Source organism: Macaca fascicularis, chromosome 8, assembly GCF_037993035.2.
Source record: "Macaca fascicularis isolate 582-1 chromosome 8, T2T-MFA8v1.1".
NCBI lineage: Eukaryota > Metazoa > Chordata > Mammalia > Primates > Cercopithecidae > Macaca > Macaca fascicularis.
Genome location: NC_088382.1, coordinates 29792253 through 29813901, shown reverse-complemented (window position 1 = coordinate 29813901; position 21649 = coordinate 29792253). Strand labels below are relative to the sequence as shown.

The window sequence follows — 21649 nt, the reverse complement described above, 5'->3', positions numbered from 1 at the left end:
TTCTCTGGCTCTGCCCTGGACCAGAGACTCACAGGCTAGAAACTCTGAGGGTGAGACCCAGCAATGTGGGTTATTTTCACACTTACTAACGTTTGAGAACCGCCACACACAGACACTGATTGCTCTCAATTCCATATATTCATTCTGCTCCCAGGATCTTGAGTCAAGATATTCAGTGATGTGGAGTTCGTGCTGGGCTCCCATTAAATGCTCATGAACGAGTTCAGCATCACCCACAAAACAATGCAGCCTCACAGGGCTCCGGGAACGGAGCAGGCCCCGTTTGTCTACACCAATGGACCCCTGTGTGTGAAGCACAAACGTGGCCAGCCACAGCCTGGTACGATCTTCAGTACAATATTGGAGAACTGCTTGAGTAAATAATCTGGCGCTTTAAATTGGATGTTCCAGTCGGCGTGATGGCTCACACCTGTAATCCCAGCACTTTGGGAGGTCAACACAGGTGGATTACCTGAGGTCAGGAGTTCGAGACCAGCCTGACCAACATGGTGAAACTCCGTCTCTACTAAAAATTAAGAAAAATTAGCCAGGTGTGGTGGCATGTGCCTGTAATTCCAGCTACTCAGGAGGCTGAGGCAGGAGAATCGCTTGAACCCAGGAGATGGAGGTTGCAGTCAGCCGAGATGGCGCCACTGCACTCCAGCCTGGGCGACAGTGAGACTTTGTCTCATAAATTAATAAATAAATAAATAAATCGGATGTTCAGATGAATTATATTTCAAATCCCACATGACGACTGTGGAATACCTGATCAGGCAAGACTCCCTGCATCAAGTTCTATCCTACAGAGGAATCACCAATCGGCAAGGGAAGGAGCTGGTAAAATTGTGGACTGCAGACCTCAGAACATCACTGGCTCCCTCTCCAAATCCCGGCAAAAGGGCTCTGGCTTGAACTCTTGGAGGGGAGGGGCTGGGGCTTACTCACGGCTTAGTATCTTCCATGCCCCGCCCCCAATAGCTCCCAGTGTCCTGCCTGGTATAAAGCAGGTGCTCAAAAATGTTTGCTAAGCAAATAAATGACTTCGTTTTATGCTCATGGTATTTCAATCTAGGCTGCTCCACAGAACGCTGTTATTTTTCACAAGAAATAACTGAGCCCCTGTAACCAAATTGGCTACCTTGTCTCCACTGGAGCTTGGCCAAAAGATTGCAAAAGATTGCTCTGTCATTGCATTAAGTGGTAATCTAATTTAGCAGAGCTGAGACAACTTCATTCACATTTGGCCTTTCAGGCATCAACTATGTGAAAAGGGATGTCTAGAAATCCAGAGTCCAAGCAAAGGCTCTTGAAAAAGCTCATTAAACACCCAAATGTTTTTCATTCCTGAGACAGCTGAAGGACAAGCCCTCTCTCTCCACTTACAAGAGATGCCTGTGGCACAGCAGCACCAGGCGGGGGCAGGGACATCCTGCATGGGTGTGAAGTGTGACATGGACTCCACTAAAACCCTCAGCACCTCCCAGAGATACAGGTGACTACTCCGTTTATTGTCCCAATATGGGGTTTCGCCATGTTGCCCCGGTTGGTCTTGAACTCCTGGGCTCAAGGGATCCTCCCACCTCGGCCTCCCAGAGTGCTGGGGGACAGATACGAGCCACTATGCCTATCTTCTGATTTTAATGATGAGGCAACTCAGAGAGGGGAATGACCTGTCCAGGGACACACAGCAGTGTCAGAACATCTGTCATTCTGCAAGGCATGCTGGAAAGTGCCCATCCCTGTGAAGGGTTCTTCATTATCCTCATTTCCAAGTCCCCACTCTCTTCCCAGACATCAGTCCTACAGCTCAGAGCTGCTGTCAAATTCTATCTCTACACTCACTTTCTGTCTACTTCTTTCTCCCTGCCTTGTCCACAGTCCCTTCAGAAAGGATCCCTGTTTTATTTGTTTTGCATCCCCACAATGCCAGGCACTGCCCGGCTCAGCATGCAGGCTCAGTCGCCACTCCTCTCAGCCACAGACGGCTCAGTTCCAGATGTCCGCACTCTCTAGTGTCCTTTCCAATCCTCTGGGTTGAAAACAAGGGAAAATCCTACGGGGTGGTCTCACATGGTGGGTTGGGAAGAAAAGCCTAGTGGGCTAGGAACATGTTTGGAAAGTTCAAATCCAAGTGAGCCATCATGCTAGTGATGGATAGGTCACCAAACGGCAGAGAAGTTACACTGGGGTGTGTTTCATTCCATCAGTGGCACCTCCCCAAGTAGACTGGGAAGCTCAAATTCACGAAAATCATTCCATACTGTATTCTCTTTATCACCCACACAGGGTTTAACACACAACAGATCCCTCTTGACAAACTCACCATGAGAGGAGACGTCAGCTGGCAAGTGCCTATGGGCTTGAGTTCTAATCCTGCTCTGCCACCATTCACCATTTAAAACCCTCTGTGTCCCTCTCCTCGCCTCACTGGGCTGTCACATGGGTAAAACGACTCAGGGCCTGGCATACAAGAGGGGCCTCTAAATCAGCTGAAAAACTGCCTCCCATACTGGTGAATCCCCGGGTCTGCCAGCCCTCAAGGAGACTCCGTAATCAGTTGCTGGGGATTCTGAAGTTCTCAGTGCAAAGGCTGCCAGGCCTAATCGTGTAAAAATGGTTTCAATTTCTCTGGTCGAAATAGCAATGATACGGTTTGGCTCTGTGTCCCCACCCAAATCTCATCTCAAATTGTAATCCACACATGTTGAGGGAGGGACCTGATGGGAGGCGACTGGATCATGGGGAAGGTTCCCCCACACTGTTCTCATTGATAATGAGTGAGTTCTCATGAGATCTGATGGTTTAAAAGTGGCAGTTTGCCCTCTGCTCACTCTCTCTCTCGCCACCACGTAAGACGGACCTGCACCTTTCACCATGGTTGTAAGTTTCCTGAGGCCTCCCCAGCCATGCAGAACTGTCAGTCAATTCAATCTCTTTTCTTTATAAATTACCCAATCTCACGTATTTCTTTACAGCAGTATGAAAATGGATGAATACAAGCAACCAGAATAACAGTTCTCTGAGAGCTTTTTCCTCTTCAGTAAAGCCAGGGCCCTGTGTTCTTCCCTGCAGAAAGCAGGAGAAAGAAGGAATGCAAGCCCCTCGGAAGGCTCTAAACTTAGACAAGAGTGAGGGTCCCGGCAGGAGTATCATGTGGCATTTGCAGAAGTGGCATTTGCTTTTCTCAGAAGACATCTTCTCACCTCCTTGTACAGCTGGTACATGGCAGGCGGAGGGACTGGCTCCCAGTCACCAAACGGGAAGAAACCAGGAGGAAACTTTCTAAAAAAGCCCAGGCCCAGGTGTGGCTTTAAGCTGAGTGTGTGTACACTGCGGGAGGGGTTGAGGTAGCAGGCAGGACACTGCACTTTCTAGCTCTCTGCTTTGATAACTGGGCAGTCACTTAACTTCATGCTTCCGGAGTGCCCTCATATAAAGACAGATAACCAAGGAGCCCACCACAGCACAGCTCTGGTACCACCACACATGGGGAGTAGAATGTAGTAAATGGTGCTCGCTGGAGAGAGCCGTGCAGCCTGCATGACTGGCATCCCCCGGAGTTGTGCAAAGGAGATGCTGTTGTACCTCCTGCACAGGACAGTTACAAAACTGAAATGTGGGCCATGAACACAGTGTCCAGCACACGTGAGCACTAAATGAAGGCAGCTTTGAACAGGGCTCACATGAGAACTGTGTCAGCCCTCCGCCTCTCCTGGACTCTGTGCATGTCCAAGGCCCGATCCCAAGACTGTTTCAGGGCTGAAGAAAGGACCAATTCCAGGGAGGTCAGGGCCGAGGGCAACCATGGTTTATGCTGCCATGGTTTAAACCACCCGACCGGTGGATCCTGGGGAATGGCGAAGGCAGTCACAGAAGCCGGCCCAGAGGGAGAAGTGAAGCCACAGAAAGGAACCCTTGAGGTGTCTGCAAAAGTGGGATGGTGCCTGCATAGGTGTGTGCAAGCATACATGTGCATGTGTATGTGAAAATGTGTGTGTACACCTGTGGGTGTCTGTGCTTGCACATGTGTATATGTGTATGTGAAAATATGTGGGTACAACACATATGTGCATGTCTGTGCCTGTGCACATGTGCGTATGCTAAAATGTATCTATGTGTGTACACGCGCATGTCTGTGCCTATGGACGTGTGTGTATGTATATGTGTGTGAATGTGAGTGTGTGCACGTGTATGTGTGCCTGTGCACGTATATCTGTGTGCACACAAATGTGCATAAAATCAATCTCAGGCATGTTTATCGTCGGCTGATGTTAGCTTGCTCTCGCCTGCAAGCTGTCCCCTGGAATCACTGTCCACCAGCCACGGTCTCAGCATGGGGCTTCCCTCGGCTGACACAGTTGCCTGCCTGTCTCCCTCATCCTCGGGCCAGTGCCAGGCCACCCTTTCAGCTTTTAGCACGCATGAGAAGGTTGACAGCTACAAAAGGGCCTGCATCCCTGGCCTGGAGCAGGGATGTGCAATCCTGAAAATGTCATGGCTTCCGTCCTATCATCTGGGGAAAGGAAAATGTCCTCAGGGCCTCAAATGGTACTAAAGGTGTCTTGGAGTGTGCAGTTATGTGTATCTGCCTGTGTGTGTGTGTCTATGTGTCTGTGTATGTCTATGTGTCTGTGTCTGTGTGTGTCTATGTGTCTGTATGTCTATGTGTATGTGTATGTATATGTGTAGGTGTCTGTGTGTGTCTAGGTGTCTGTGTGTCTATGTGTCTGTGTGTGTGTCTATGTGTATGCATGTGTGTCTATGTCTCTTGTGTGTCTACCTGTCTGCGTGTGCCTATGTCTGTGTGTCTACGTGCATATATGCATGCAGCAAAAAGGACAAAACAAAGCGGGGACCCTCACTGTGTGCAAAGCCGAGTGGCTCCCGCTCTCCTCTTTCTGCCTATCTTGATTCCTTTCTCCCCTTCTAGCCTCATCCCTTCCCCTCAAGTCTGAAAGGATCCCAACCCCCCGTGCTCGTGCACCCAAGGCAGTGCACAGATGGTGCCTTCGCTTCCAAGCCCTCCTGAATCCACTTCCTCATCAAGGGGACTGGCTCTCCTCCCAACCTGGTACCAACAAGACCACGTCCCGAACTCAGGGTGGTGGCGTGGTGCTGCCACTCAGCGACTCAGTGGCCACAGCCCTGCAGGGAGCTCTTGCTAAGCTCCTCCCTCCCGGGCTTCTGGAGCCTCCTCACTGTCAGCTTCCACTCAGGCCCTTGGTGATCTGACCCCCCTGCTCTGCGCCAGTCCCTTTTCTGCCACTTCCTCCCATAAAGGGGAAAGCCTGGTGGTTCCCTGGAGATTCCCCCATTGCATGACTTCACTCAAAGCTGCGGGCTGCTCCCTAGAGCCCGACATCCAGTCTGTCATTAAGGAGCCAACTTCTGAAAAGCATTTCACAGCCACCAATTCTAACTGATGAACACAGGTTCTCCGTCACCTAAGACATGCTCACCCTCCCTTGGAACTCACACACCTCACCAAGACGGTGAGTTTCCACCTTTGAGCCAGCACAGGCCCCTGCTGTGAACCTTCCCTCCACAAGTTTAAAAGATTCTGTCTACCAAACTCTGCGTATCATGTGATAGCCTGTGCAGGGTTACCTTTGGAAAAATTTACAATTCCCCATATGCCTTCTAGGCATTTAGAAGAGCTTTTCCATCCTTCCAACTATGTTTTGGTGAATTTTGGTAAGATCTTGGAGACCATAAGTTGTGAACCACTAAAATCTAGACTGCAGGATGCCAATGAAGAACTGTTTGTGTGTATACAAGTAAGGGCTTGAAGAATTACAGACAGAAAGAGGAATCTTCTGGCCAAACAGTCCACACCACCTTACCCTCAGGAGCAATCTAACACTTCACTTTGCCTAGGTAGACAGACTGACAGACACACATGGGACCCACAGCTTCTCAGAAAGACCACAGTCAGCATCAGAGAAGCCCCCTTCTCAACAGGCAGGAAGCAGGTTCCCTGCGGCTCTGCGCAGTGTCCAAGGGACACAGATTCACGCATTCCGCTTGGCGATTCACCTCCTCGGGTCGGCTCAGCACATGTCCCTCGGGGCCCGTGATGCCCAGATCCAGGATCCTCTGCTGCTCCTGCAATGTTGAGAGAAAGTCAGGCTGTGAGGCAGAGTGGACTACACACAGCTCTAATGGCAGAGACCCAGGCACGCAGTTATCCGGGCAAGACGGAAAATTACCACTGCCGATTGTTCTACCCTCATGCCAAGACCTCATGAAGAGAAGGGTTCGCTGTCCTGTTCCCAGTCCCACCTGAGCAGGATGGATCGATTACAGCCTCCCAAAACCATTCAGCTGTTCCCTGGGATGCTAACGGCTGGTGCATTTGCAGCCCTCAGTCACGGTGTAAAATGCCTGTGTGTGACGTGAGGGTTCCCGTACCCCACCCAAGGCAGCTGCATTACAGCACCGAGAGAAATGGCCTCTCTCTGCAATGGTAACTGACTTAGATGTTCCGTGGGACACACGGAGAGGCACGTGTGTCACTGGCATTCACACCATGGGTGAGACTGAGCAGAGCTCCAGCAAGGGAACACCGGGTCCCTCTGCTTTTCCACCCTGGTATTAAGCTACAGGTGTTGCTCTCTTTCTTGAGCCTGCCTCTCAGCCTCCAGGTGATGAAGAAATGATGAAAAAGAAAGTCCTGTACCTCTGCAATGATGTCGCCATTTTCTGCGTGGACTTGGGCTATGGCGCCAATATCCCGGATCACACTCAGTACTTCATAAATCTGAGAGAGAGACGAGGGTGGGATCAGAGACAGGGACTTCTATCTTCCTGTTCACAAGGACAATCATTTCCCTGCCAGCAGCATTTCTGGGGTGAGAAACAGGACACCTAGGCTGATTCTATTAGCCTGGCTTTTTCAACACGACCGAGGGCAATGTTTCTGGCCACATTTGATGAAGAAAGACCCCTCAGAAATTAACAGAGGCAGTACAACTTAGCAGGACGTGGACCAGGAGTGAAAAGCTCTTGGGTGACACCTGGCTCTGCACCAGGTTTGCTAAGGAGGTTCTGAGTGCCACTCTCAGACACGCCGTGCTGGGCAGAGCCTCAGATCCAGGGCGGCGAAGTGGCAGCACTGGGAGCTAGGGCACTGGGTTCATATTCTCTTTCGAGGCTCAATTACATCAGTAACTGCATCCACCAGGCACTTCCCAGGAAGCGAGGAGACATGCACACACTGGAGACTGCTTTCCCAAACAGCCACAGCCCAAAGGTACCAAATGTCAGGGTGCCTCTTCCGAAAAGCCAACTTTCTTACCTGGCAATCCGTTAGCTGGAAGCGATCTTTGAAAGCCATGTACACGAGGAAGGAATTTACCCCTAGTACAGACAAAACAGAGAGGTGGACTTGTGATAGATAAACCAAATAACCAAATAAGGAAATAAGATATATGTATGTGTGTATACACGTGTTTGTGTGCATGTTTCAGTACAGAGAAAGACAGAGGAGAGAAATGGAGACAAAGAATGGTAAAGGAAGCAGAGTAACATATAAATAACTGGAGAATGTGAAGATGCACAAGGATGCTTTTTAGTATTCTTTTAGTTTTCCTGTAAGTTTACAAGTATATCAAAATTAAAAGTTGCCAGTATTTGCACATCCATGTTCATAGCAGAATGATGCACAGTAGCCAAAAGGTGGAAGCAAAAATCAAGCCTCCATTAACTGATAAATGAATAAACCAGATGTGGTCTATCCATACAATGGAATATTATTCAGCCTTTAAAAAGGAAAGACACCTGACACATGCTGTAACATTGAAACCTTGACAACATCATGATAAGCGAAATAAGCCAGTTGCAAAAGGACAAATACTATCTGATTCCACTTGTATGTGGTCCCTAGAAGTCAAATTCACAGACAGAAAGTACAACAGCGGTTACCAGGGACTGGGGTGAAGGAGAGTGGAGAGTTAGTATTTAATGAGTGAGTGTAGTGTTTTAGTTTTGCAAGATAAAGAGTCCTGCGGCTGGAGGGTGGTGATGGTTGCAACAACATTTTGAGTGTATTTTAAAACACTGAACTACATGCACACTTAAAAATGGTTAAGATGGTAACTTTAATGTTATATTTATTTTACAACAGTTAATCTTTTTAAGCTGCCTCCACCAAACAAGTCTGTTGCGACTGTAAGAAGAAAATGAATTAGAAGTTTCTGCCTATGAAGAACTGTGATAAATGTCTTTTCTTTGGCAGACAGATTGCCTTCCATGCTGATTTTTAAGAAAATGATTTTTTAAGTAAGAAAGGGTCCATTAGTTCAACAAGCAGATGTCGCAATTCTCATCCTGGCGTCTTGGAGTTCTTGCCTCCCCAGGCACCAGACCAAACATCCCTGCCCAACATTCATCACAATTTTAAACAATTGTCCTGACAACCTCACAGCCTTGAAGCTTAATTCAAGCCACCTGGGGGGTGCTGGGAGCTGCCTGAGTTAAATGCCTCTGTACATCCCGGCCCTTCTCCCGTTGCCAGGCAACAGTTACCATGGTAACCCTCCTGCCTGGTTTGGAGCAGATTCAGTCTAAGTATCCACAGTTAAACCACTTGGAGTCTCTGCATGCTCAAAAGTGAGAAAAGTCAAAGGTTACCTATTTTCTTTTATGTGGAAGCTTCGTGCTGGAAAGAATCTTGGAGGACACCTAGTCCAAGACCCTCATATATGAGAAATGTTTCAAAAACTGAGACCCATAAAATTTAAGCAATTTACCCAAGGTCACACAGTCTGTGGAATATCAGAGAAATAAACCCAAGACTCTTGCTTTTCATTCCGGGGCATTTTCTATCATTCTAGTGCCTAGAGATTTCCTTCCTGCCATGTCACTCACAGCACTTGGTGCTTCTGAACCTGGAAGTCCCAGAACCCTAGAGCATTAGGTGCTTCCCTGAACGCTAAGATCCAGGGAGGTTAATTTGATCTCCAGCCAAGCCCAATGAGACCCAGGAAGACAATGTGGCCTGGCTCTTCCCCCGAAACTCCCGAGGTCCTTGTTGACAAGAGTCCCAGAGGCACCTTGAGGTGGTAAAGATTCCAGGCAGGGCCTCTCTGTAAATCTTCCCAATCCCTGGAAATTTGTTCTCCAAAATAATTCTAGGGAATGCAAAAGACCTCTCAGGTTGTTACTCAGTTTTGAAGTATCTCATAGCCCTCAAATCTATCCTAGATCCGCCCAGGTTTGTAGGAAGGGGCTGCCCAACACTCTCCTGAGACTGCCACATCCTCCCTGAGATATGTATTTGTTATCTTTTGAGGGTAAATCTCTCTCTCGGCAGCCTCAATTCCCCACCCTAACTAGAGACCACGGTGCCCACAAACCAATAAGCTGTGAGCAGCTGTCACCTAAGAGCAGATCCCAGCAGTAAGGCTCATCTTCTCTTATCAATGAAGGCTTATGTTACTGCACTGGGTCACGTCACCTCCAATCAGCACGAGCTGCAGCCCAAAGCCCTCTCTCCTTCCCAGGGGCAGGCATGGGCATGAGGCGCAAATGGGATCTGGAAGCATTATCACTTTCTTCTCAGGGCTGTGCCAGTTGATGGACTGAAGCAGAAACATCTGCAGAGGGCATTGACTTAGTGCCACCTACCGTGATCCTTCACAAGTGCTTCCATCTCCTCCTGGATGCCCTTATGCCACTCGCTGATGTCCACGTGCAGAGAGTAGTCACAGCAGGACTTGCTGTCGGCCCATTCCCTCCACTGGTCAAAGGCAGCGAGCAGGCTTGTCCCAGGCTCAGGAACAACATGGTCAACTACAAAGAAACAGACATATGTCGTCATCACCAAGAGCTTCAAGGGCCATGGGCCAGCAGGTATTTTCCCACTCGAACCCTGAATAAGGCTTCTTGGGTTCAAAATCGAGATGGTGATCTCTACCAACAGCTTCCAAGAATCCACATAACCCAGTTGATTATATCCAAGAGGGAGAAAGCAGAAAGCAGAAACTTGGCATTGGATGATGTCTCCAGCGAAACTACACATGCACTGCCCAGATCTGATTTCCCAAAACCCCTGAAAGCTCAAGTGTTGGGTGCATTTCACGGACAACGGGTCCTTATGGACAACGGCAGTGTCAAATGGCCGGGGAGCAGCCAAACCCTTCTTTGTGTTGAAAGCAGCTTATGAGACGCCCCCCGCCAGACGGCAGGGAACTTGAAGGTGCTGGAGCAGAGCCACACGGACCGGGCCTTTCAAAAGTTCCCGGGCATTACCTGCTCTCTCATTACCACTCACATTTCTCCAGCTTAATACCACTTTGTAGTTTAAGGGAAATCTTTCATCTTAAGAGTTCAAAGTGTTTTAAAACTGCAGTCATTGTTATATTACTATGGAGGTAGGCTGATCTGGAAGACAGAGGACTTTGGATGCAAGCTGACCTGAGTTGGTTTCCTAGCTCCATCATTCACCCGCATGGTGTCCCGGGGTAAACTCCTTAATCTCCACTGCCCTAATTTCTGTGCTGCTTTAAAATGGGGATAATATTACCTAGCACATACATTTGTTATGAGGATTAAAGGAGACAGCATATCTATGAATCTTACGTCATTCCCGGATTTAAATCCTCCAATGGTTTCCCCCTGTTCTTCAGATAAAGATTCAAGTCCCCAATAAGGTTTGCAAAATCCTGACCAGCGTGGCCCTGGCCTACCTCTATAACATGACCCTGAACCATCTCTCCCCTGTACCCTGCTCTCCAGTTACATGGACCGTTTTTCAGTTACTAAAATATCTACCTGCTGCCTCCCACCATAGGGCCTTTGCAGCTGCTATTATCTCTCCTAGGTCTTGGAGAGCTCTCGCCCAGCTGACATGATGGCAGGAGGATTACCGGGACTATTACTATCCGTCTTCCGCACACAAGCACTAAAATACAACTGAAATGATTTGTCCAAGGTCAAATCAAACTTGTGCAACAATAAAGATAAAAACCAGGACTGAACACTTAAAGCAATGAATCATTCTTCCTAAATATTAGATTTTCTACACTCAGGTAAGCAGTTCTGAGCTAAGAAAACGTCAGTCCATGTAATGCTAGAGAGCTCCGATTTCTGAAACGGATCAAATCTTGCAGATGCTGCTAAATTCTGATCCACTGGGCTTGGCTTTGTATATGTCAGAAATATAGCCATTGCACTTTGGGAGGTCAAGACAGATAGATCACATGAGTCAGGAGTTTGAGACCGGCCTGGCCAACATGGTGAAACCGTCTCTACTAAAAATACAAAAATTAGCTGGCCGTGGTGGCGCGTGCCTGTAGTCCCAGCTACTTGGGAGGTCAAGGCAGGGGAATTGCTTGAACCCGGGAGGTGGAAGTTGCAGTGAGCCAAGACTACACCACCGCACTCCAGCCAGGGCAACAGAGCAAGACCTTGTCCTAAAAAAAAAATATATATATATATACACACACACACACACACACACACACACACACAAATATGGCCATCTAAGCTGAATTTTCTTTTGACCAAATTTACCTTTTTGTAAGTATTAGTGTATGTAATTAAATGAGTACATGCATATCTGGTATCGGTAATATAGATAATGTTATCTAATAAAAACAAAAATGATGTCCACTTTAAATGCAAGCGTATTCCATCAGTAAAATGCTGACATAGAAAACTTGACAAAATAATTCCAATTTTTCTTAAGTTGTATGTCCCCCCTTCAACACCCCAAAAACAAAAACACAAACAAACAACAACAACAACAACAACAAAAAGAAAACCATACAAATATCACTGTGTAGCAATCAGTATGGGCAGAATCTCCCTATCCACTCCCCTGGCTTCATTTCTTGCCCTCCTACAAATCAACCTTCAGAAGCAGCTAGAAGGATCTTAAGCCTTTCATCAGACACTGCCATTCCCCTTATTAAATCCTTCAGTAGCTGTCTACCGTCCTTAGCGCCCAATTTGAACTCTTTCCCTTTGCCGGTCAGATCCGGTCCTAGCTCATCTCTCCAAGGTACTCTCTATCCCTGACCTGCTCACCCACAATGGCCACCCTGGGCCATTCTTCAATTTGACCTGCCCAACCCCTGGGCAACTCCAGGCCTGTGCACAAGCAGCCCTCTCTCTCTGGAAACCCATTCCCCTCGCTCTTGACATGGGCATCTCCTCATCCTTCTCACTGGGGCTACACGTCACCATCCCAGGGTGGCATCGTTTCTGAATCCGTTTCACTCATTTACTGCCTGACCGCTGACTAGAATGTAAACTCCCTCCGAGCAGGGACTGAACGCCTAGATCAGGGAATAGCCAAATGAATGCTCTAAATAAGTAACGGAATGTTTCCTTCCGGCTCTCACACTCCACTTGCAATCAGGTCAAGCAGCAAAAGAGGGGCTCTCCTGGGAACCGGACCAGCTTCTGCTGCAGCAAAGACCCCTCCCCTCAACACTGCCCTGCCAGACCCTCACTTATGGAAATGCATTCCTTTCACTGGCCAGCAAGGGGAATGAGCAGAAATAATCATTTTTTCTGATGATATGATGCTTTGAGTAGAACATTTCAAAAATACAGAAAATTATAGGGAAAGTTAATAATCCCATTACCATCACCACCCCAAAATCAGATTTTTCAAATTTGGGTGTATTTTCACTGCCTTTTTTCTATATATTATACCTTATTCTATTTCTTTATTTATAGTCCACTTTCTTCCCCCAAAAAGTTTTAAGGTGGTTTATAGAGACACATGAAATACAAAAAAAAGTGATAAACCAGAAAGAGTAATGCAAGCTAAAGTGGAAGAAAAATAATGGTAAAATAAAATCAGGAATGAGGCATGTATGTATGTGTATGTATGTACATGTATATTTATATGTGAATATGTGTACGTAAAATACGTGTATGTATATGTGGATGCAAGTATGTATGTACATATGTGTGTGTTTGTATAGATAAATACTTGATATTTAGTCTTATACATGGGCTAAATTTAGAGTTAGGCTCTCTAGCCAATGTAAATAAGGAAGCCTGATATGTTCAATGTATCTATTTCCTTTAAGATTGAAAAAACAAATCCCTCCTAAGAAGAAGGATAAGTACTGGTGACACATGCTCATAGTTACTGAATAATCCTTTCCTTCTATTGATTTATGATGACTTCAAAAAATACTTTATCATTATTACTACTAGATAACATATCTAATAATGTTTTAAATTCATGCATACCTTACAGAGAGACAATACCAGGTTCTGTTCCTGGACTATTTTGCTCCATTCATCTCAATCAGTACTAAATAGAGCAGCTTTTTAATACATTTTAATATCTGGTGGCAAAAGATCACTTGAGGCCAGGAGTTCGAGACCAGCCTGGGCAACATGATGAAACCTTGTGTCTACTAAAAATATAAAAATTAGCTGGATGTGGTGGCAGGTGCCTGTAATCCCAGCTGCTCAGGAGGCTGAGGCAGGAGAATCACTTGAACCCAGGAGGTGGAGGATGCAGTGAGCTGAGATTGCACCACTGCACTCCAGCCTGGGTGACAGAGTAAGACTCTGCCTCAAAAAAAAAAAAAAAAAAAGGAAACAAAATAAAAGCTCATTTACTCCATAAGATTTTCTCCCCTTCTCCTTAGGCCAAGGCACTCATTTCCATTGCAAGGCTCAAGCAAGCCATCTTAAAGCCTTACAACCATTACCACAATCTAGATTTAGAACATCACCAAAAAAGAAAGGCTGTACCCACCTACAGTTATTCCCCATTCCCTCCTAGCCTGCTACTCCCAGCCCCTGGCAACCACTAATCTACTTTCTGTCTCTGCTCCACTCACTCTTAGACCAAGTGGGGAGGGTGACAGACAAGGACAACTTCAGGCTGGTGACAGGACCCATGACTCCATATCCCAATGATGTGTCATCAGATCATCTGATGCTAGACTCCTCAGACTTCAGGGTGCACAGTAATGATCTCCAGTGTTCATTAAAACACAGGTTCTGGCCGGGTGCGGTGATTCACATCTATAATCTCAGCACTTTGGAAGGCTGAGGCAGGAGGATCGCTAGAGCCCAGGAGTTCAAGACCAGCCTGGGCAACACAGCAAGACCCTGTCTCAAAAAAATAATAAAATAAAAATAAAAATAAAAATAGGCCGGGTGCAGTGGCTCACGCCTGTAAACCCAGCACTTTGGGAGGCCGAGGTGGACGGATCATGAGGTCAGGAGATTGAGACCACCCTGGCTAACACAATGAAACCCTGGCTCTACTAAAAATACAAAAAATTAGCCGGGCATGGTGGCAGGCGCCTGTAGTCCCAGCTACTCAGGAGGCTGAGGAGGGAGAATGGCATGAGCCTGGGAGGCAGAGCTTGCAGTGAGCCGAGATCGTGCCACTGCACTCCAGCCTGGGCGACAGAGCGAGACTCTGTCTCAAAAAAATAAAAATAAAGATAAATATAAAACACAGGTTCTCAGACCTTATCCCAGAGTTTCTGATGCTGCAGGTCCAGACTGGGACCCAGTAATTTGCATTTCTACTAAGCAACCTGGGAACTACTGAGTCTGCCTTGAACCACCTTGAGCATCACTAACCGAGTGCAAATCTTTTCCCAAAACTTCACCCTCCACCTCCTTTCCCTCCTGCCCATTTTACCACGAGGGGCCTGTTTACTACACAACAGCATCATCACTTACAAAAAATAGCACGTTCCCCGGCTGCAATCCCATGGCTTCCTTGCATATCCAAATTAGCTCCAGGGGTTATGAACCCTTGAAAAGCTCAGGACCCGGACACAGTTGAGCACTTCGGGGAAATAAACATGCTTCCTTCAAGAGCTCATGACACTCAGAAACATGTCCACGAAAAGCTTCCACATGTTTTCCCACAGTTCTCTTTCCACTGAAGCTCTCCTGGGAAGAGCTGCTCCAAGGGGACAGGGAGGAATGTCATACTCACTTCCGGAGGGAGCAGAGTCCCCACTGAGGACACAAGCCTGAAAATGACTTGCACAGATCTCACAGGCCTTTCCTCTGGTGACCTCCCTGAGCTATCGGCCCCTGCAAGAGGGCAGCCTTGGCAACCCGGCTATACCAGCAGTGAAAAGAGAATGGGCTTGGGGGTCAAGGAGCCCCCAAATTCTAGTTTTTGCTGCAGTACACCCTCACTGTGGTTTAGCCTTTAGGAACCTCCATTTCTTTTTTCTTTTTTTTTGAGACGGAGTATCACTCTTGTCGCCCAGGCTGGAGTGCAGTGGCGTGATCTTGGCTCACTGCAACCTCCGCCTCCCAGGTTCAAGCGATTCTCCAGCCTCAGCCTCCTAACTAGCTGGGATCACAGGTGTGCACCACCACGCCCAGCTAATTTTTGTATTTTTTTTTAGTAGAGATGGGGTTTCACCATGTTGGCCAGGCTGGTCTTGAATTCCTGTTTTGAGATGATCCCCCCAGCCTCGGCCTCCCAAAGAGCTGGGATTACAGGCATGAGCCACTGCGCCCAGCCAGGAACCTCCATTTATTCATCTATAAAAACATAGGCATGAGCTGGGTTCAGTGACTCACACCTGTAATCCCAGCACTTTGGGAGGCTGAGGTGGGCAGATTGCTTGAGGCCAGGAGTTCGAGACCAGCCTGGGCAACACAGCGAGATCCCAACTCTACAAAAAAAAAAAAAAAATTACCCGGGCATGGTGGTATGTGCCTGTAGTCGCAGCTACTCGGGAGGCTAAGTGAGGAAGATCGCTTGAGCCCAGGAGTTTGAGGATGTCGTGAGCTATGACTACACCACTGCACTCCAGCTTGGGCAACAGATCAAGACTATTGAGAAAAAAAAAAAGGCATAAAGCCACATACCCTGCAGGGCTGTAAGAAGTTTACATAATAAAGTGTAGGTAAAAGCACCTGGCAAAATGCCTGGCACACAATGGGTTTTCCTCCCCTCAGGATGAGTGACTGGAAACACCCTCACGGTGTGCGTGATAGGCCTGTGAATCTGGTTTATGAGACAGCCAAGAACATGCACCAGGACAGTGGCCTGAATTTGCAAGTTACAAGTCTCTGAAAAAGGACTATTCCTTTCATTATGACTTCTATTAAAACTGTCAAAGGACACTACTGTTTTTTTTAACAGTTTTATTGAGATAATTCACATGCTATGCAATCACTCATTTAAAGGGTATATAACCCAGTGGCTTTTAGTTCACTCACAGAGCTTTACAACCACTGCAATAATCTAGTTTTAGAACATGACTCAAAAAAGAAACCTGGTACCCACTTACAGTCACTCCCCATTCCTTCCTACCCCTTCTACTCCCAAACCCTGGCCACCATCAATCTACTTCCTGTCTCCATAGATTTGTTTATTCGGGACATTTCCTACCAATGGAATCACATAAGATGTGGTCTTGTGTGTCTGTCTGCTTTCACTCGGCGTCATGCCGTCAAGGTTCATCCATGCTGCAGCAAGAATCAGTGCTTCATTCCCCTCCTGCCTCAAATGGTTCCCTATTGTTCTGCATTTTGGATATTAGCAAAGTGTGAGACATAAAGTAAATAAGCTGCTCCCTAAAACTTCAAATAGAAGATCCCTTTGGAGTTGGCCTTATTTAAATGACCCTACTTTAAAGTTTTTTTTTTTCTTTTATCCTTTTTCTTTTGTTGAGAAGGGGTCTCGCTCTGGCACCCAAGCTGGAGCGCAGTAGCGCTATCACAGCTCACTGTAGTCCTGACCTCCTGGGCTCAAGCGATCCTCCCACCTCATCCTCCCAAGCAGCCAGGACCACAGGCGTGCACCACCACACCTGGCTAATTTTTTTATTACCATTATGTGTAGAGACATAGGTCTCGCTATGCTGCCCAGGCTGGAATTTTTCTTTTTAAAACTCACTGTAGACTCACCTGCAGAATTAAGAAATGACACAGAGAGAACCTTCGTACCCTTCACCCTGTTTCCCCCAAAGGAAACATCTTGCCTAACTATAGTACAATATTACAGCCAGGGAGCGACACTGATAGAGAATCCAAGACCGTGAGTTTTCAAAGGGCTAGGCTGGCAGTGTTTCTGATAAGGTCTCAAGGGGTCCTTTGTAATTAAAGCACAGGGATGTCAGAAACACCTTCCCTGTTCTGGAATTGAAGCAGTTGAGCAGGTACCACAGTCTGCAAGTCAGCTGGGGGTTATGCACATAGAGCAGGAGGGAGGAGAGAAGATGGGGAGTCCTCACTCAGCCTGTGATCCCACCTTGGGGTTATACCCATGGAGCACGAGGGAGGAGAGAGGATGGGGTGCCCTCCACCCAGCTCTCCGATCCCACCTCCAGGTTACACCCATGGAGCAGGAGGGAAGAGGGAGGATGGGGGGCCATCACTCAGCCCTCCAACCCCCCTCAGGTACCCATCAGCCCGTTGAAGCAAGGAGGGGCAGATGCTAAAACTCCTGTTGTCAGTGCACACACTTCCCCCTGCTCCCTGGATATTTACTCTATCAGCACTGCCCATCTCCAGGATCTTATTCCAAATAGTCACAGCCTCATTCTCCAGCACCATTCCCTGCTTTTCAATGTGTGTGCATCAGCCTTTCCCTTTTTGATCTCAGATAAATGAATTGACTTGAATAAAACGCAAACCATCGGGGAGGCAGTAACACAAGCCACCCACTGGCTTATCTACGTGGCTTTCCTGAGCTGGCATCTACCCAGCAAAATGCCCTGCAAAATGCCGGGTGACCTCATCAACCAAGCAGGGAATGGCTTTTGTTGGAGGAGAGATAAGAGCCTTTGTGGGTTGTGCTTGGCAGTTAGGATAACGTGGTTTTGCTCTGAAAAAAAGGGCAGAAAAGGAGAAGAAAGCACCTGCCCCATGAGAATTTAAGGGGTACCCACTGAAGAGGCACTATTGGAAAGATCAGAGTCAGACACCTGGGGTGCAGGTCAGTTCTACCACTTCCTCACCATGTGACTTTAGACAAGAAGTTCAAACTCTCAGAGCTTCAGATTCCTCAACCACGAAATGGGACTAATAATTAACTCAGGGTACCAGGGTGTTGTAAATGAGGGAATATGGGAAATGCTTGAAGAGCATCTGCTACATAGATGTGGTTTGATAAACACCCCCAGGAAGACAAAACTATGTTCCTTTGTAAGAAAAATGCCCGTGCATAAAACACTGTGTAGTATTTAGGTTCCTCTAAAGCACGAGCCGCCTTACATGGTGAACTACTTGCCTTGTGTAAATGTACTGTTTCTCCCGCAATGCTAAAGAAGCATTTTCCTAAGAGCTGGAACTATTCAGAATGTCTGTGCCTGAGTTTTTTCATCCATGAAACAGCAGAAATAACATACATCCCAGCATTTTTCATAAGTGTTCAATAAGATGGTGTTTGTAAACTATAAGAGGCACTGTTCTAATAGAACCAATTGCCATCCGTGTTTTCTTCTGTCTGGAAGAAGCAAGCAGGGAGACTGGTATACAGAAGGTGCTCAGTGTACACAGGACAGACCAAACATCACACCTGCCTCTAGCCAACTTTAGCCTCTCCCTCCAAGGGACTCAGTCATGGAACTATGTGACTCAATACACCAACCTGAGAACCCCAGCATCCACTGGACACTGAAGTCAAAGGAGTACCCAGCTCCCCCATCGATCCTCCATGTGCCTGGATTTTAAACTCCAGCCCTCCTAACGGATGGTGAGGGGTCAGGCCACCTTTGGTTAGCACACGCCAATGAAATGACTAACTGTAACATAAGTGTAAGTTACAAACATTGAAAGATGCGAGTAATAGTAAAAACCATTCTGATTTATTCAGCACGTCCTATGTGTCTGGTATTACTCTAAGCATCTTCCATGGATTCTCTCATTTAATCCTCACAACAGCCCCCTGAGCTCTGAGCCGGGGTTGGCCCTAGTTTTCAACTGAACAGACAGTGAGATTAAGTAATCTGTTCACATTACTTAAAATGTACCAGGCAGAGGGCCTGCGCCACCAAAGCTGCATAACAACCACACCTCTCGTGCCTCCAGCAGGTAAGGCTCTTGGCAGAATTCTGGATGGTGGTCAACCACGTGGCCTTGGCCAGTGCAGCCACTGACTGGCAGGGCTGGAATCTGACCCCAGAACGTGTGATTAAAAGACAGCAAGAGGGCTAGTTAATTGAGAAGTGAAATCCAGTCTTATCCCTTCATATATTATAACTAAAGCAAGTGACCCAATTCAATAAACAGATGGGAAAACCATGTCCTGAGCCTAAGGGTGGCAGGCATATGGAAACGTGTTCTTCACTGCTCAGACCTTCAGGCACTTGAGTAGCCCTCTCCTTTCTCTTTCCTAAACTTTGTTCAATGTAAGTTTGCTTTTAAAACTAAACCAGTATCTTCCTATAAATCAAGTGGCGCCATCGGTCATTATTCAGTATCTAGAAGCCCTGCTAGAATGATTATGACTAACTCTGGGGGAAGTAAGTGTTAAGGCAAGATCTGGTAAAATGCTTATAAAACAAACAACCTCCTTTAAGTGATCTGGTGATCAGCCAACTTTGGAGGAAACAAAGAGGTAGAAGTTATAAACTGTGCCCTTAAAATGCCAACAATCTAGTTAGGGAAAACAAAAACTCATTGAAAGATATGAAAGGGATACAGATAAAATGATCCTGGGGGACCCTCCAGCTACCACCTGTCCCCACCCCTCTCTTCTCATTGAGCTATGGAGGGAGCTGAATGTTGCTGATGCCCCACTTTCTCGCTCCCATTCCCTCTTGGCCCACTGCACACTGGCCCCCATCCTGCCGGTGCCTGGAACCTGTCCCTGCCCCATCCCAGCTCTGTTCCCTTCCTGTCTGCCCAGCTCCGAGACAGCAATCTTGCAAATTTACTTCCCACGTCTCCGAAGAATCTTCCCCTGGCTCTTCTTCCTCCACCCCCATTTTATTTTTTATTTTTTACTTATTTTTTTGAGACAGGGTCTCATTCTGTCACCCAAGCTGGAATGCTATGGTGCAATCATGGCTGACTGCAGCCTTGATCTCCAGGGCACAAGCGATCCTCCCCCCTCAGCCTCCCGAGTAGCTGGGACCACAGGCCTGTGCCACCATGCCCAGCTAGTTTTTAATTTTCTGTAGAGAAAGTATCTCCCATGTTGCCCAGGCAGGTCTCAAACTCCTGGGCTCAAATGATCCTCCTACCATGGCCTCCCAAAATGCTGGGACTATAGGCATGAGCTACCATACCCCACCCACCCTCATATTCAATGCTCACCCAGGAGGTCTGTCCTACTCATTAGATTCCACTCACACTCCTAACATTTATTCAAAAGGTCCTGAGCTGGGGTTCTGAAGAGCGCAACAGCAGAGCCTTCCCCGGCTGGCAGGCCTGGGGCTCCTGATCTCTGGCTCTCCTCTGTCATTTCCTCTCTCCTCCCTCCTGGCCAGCCCTTCTCCCTTTCTCCTGACCTCCTTCCTCCCGTCCCTCGGCATTCAGTCTTCCTCATCACTCACTGGTCGATGGATATGAGGAGCAGGACCCTGTTTAGTCTCAGGAAGAACCCCGTGGTATACAGCTGAAGCAGGTGGGCGTCTCTGGCAACTGTACCTGCCAGGACGGGCACCCACTGCAAGAAGGGAGCCACTCATCCTGAAGCCTAGAGTGGGCACCTGGAGCTGCCCACACCTGCAGCTTGCACCCCTGCCCACTGCTTCCTTTCTCATGGCCTGGGCCCTAGAATGAGGATGTCCCTTCCTTCCAGGCTGCTGGGAGAGGACCCTGAGAGGCCAGGAGTCAGAGCTGGAGACTGTGGGCGGGGAAGGAGAGGCGGAGAGCAGGCAGAGAGAAGGCCCAGATTCCAAACCCACTGTCATTTCACATTCTGAAGATGATGTCGCAGAGGTATCTAGGGCTTTTCATCCCATTTTCCTGGATGAACACAGGCACAACCCTAGCTCCCCACCTCAGGGAAACATATCCACCTCCCTTCAGAAAGTTTCAAAAACAGGAATGCAACATTGAACCATTTTATAATTTCCTACACATTTGCATGTACTTGATAGCAATAATATCAACCTCACATAGATACAGTGTTTTTAAGTGATTCACAAAGCGTTATCACGTACCTTATCTCATCTGATGCTCAAACAAGGTAGGCAGGGCAGGTTTACGATCCTTACATCACAGATGCAGACCCTGGGGGCCACGGGACTTGCCTGCTGCTGTGCAGACAGATGTGAGACCTCAAACCCCAAACTGGGAGCGCTTGGCACCTGCCTCCTTCTACAGTTTAAACCACCACCTCCTTCTAGGTATTTCTATGCATAGCAGTCACCTCAACAATCCATCCCTAAATCCTTTTCTGTCATTGGAAACACATGCAAGTTCACTTAAGTGGGTAACTAATGACTTTAACCCAATGTGCATGAGAGAAAGCCAATTCAGGGCATCAGATAATGAGCTTGTCAGCATTTCGGCACCTCCTAAAACCCTTCTCTTTGAGGCGTGGTATAGCTTACTCATGGGCTCCCTGCATCCAAGATCAAAGGCCATGCTAGGCCGGGCATGGTGGCTCACACCTGTAATCCCAGCACTTTGGGAGGCCGAGGTGGGTGGATCACTTGAGGTCAGGAGTTCGAGACCAGTCTGACCAATATTGTGAAACCCCTCGTCTCTACTAAAATTACAAAAATTA

At 47.5% G+C, this 21649-nt stretch overlaps 1 protein-coding gene across 3 annotated transcripts in view; it reads right to left on the bottom strand.

The window, feature by feature from the left end:
• The window catches only part of DPYSL2 (dihydropyrimidinase like 2), a 138455-nt gene that overhangs the window by 23924 nt on the left and 92882 nt on the right, over positions 1-21649 (bottom strand). For all 3 annotated transcript variants that reach the window (XM_005562887.4, XM_045398998.2, XM_065519000.1), the window contains exons 4-7: positions 9631-9795; positions 7301-7362; positions 6683-6763; positions 6040-6108 (exon numbers count right to left, since the gene is read on the bottom strand). In XM_005562887.4, the coding sequence (XP_005562944.3) occupies positions 6040-6108; positions 6683-6763; positions 7301-7362; positions 9631-9795 (377 nt within the window). The remainder of the gene's footprint in view (positions 1-6039; positions 6109-6682; positions 6764-7300; positions 7363-9630; positions 9796-21649) is intronic.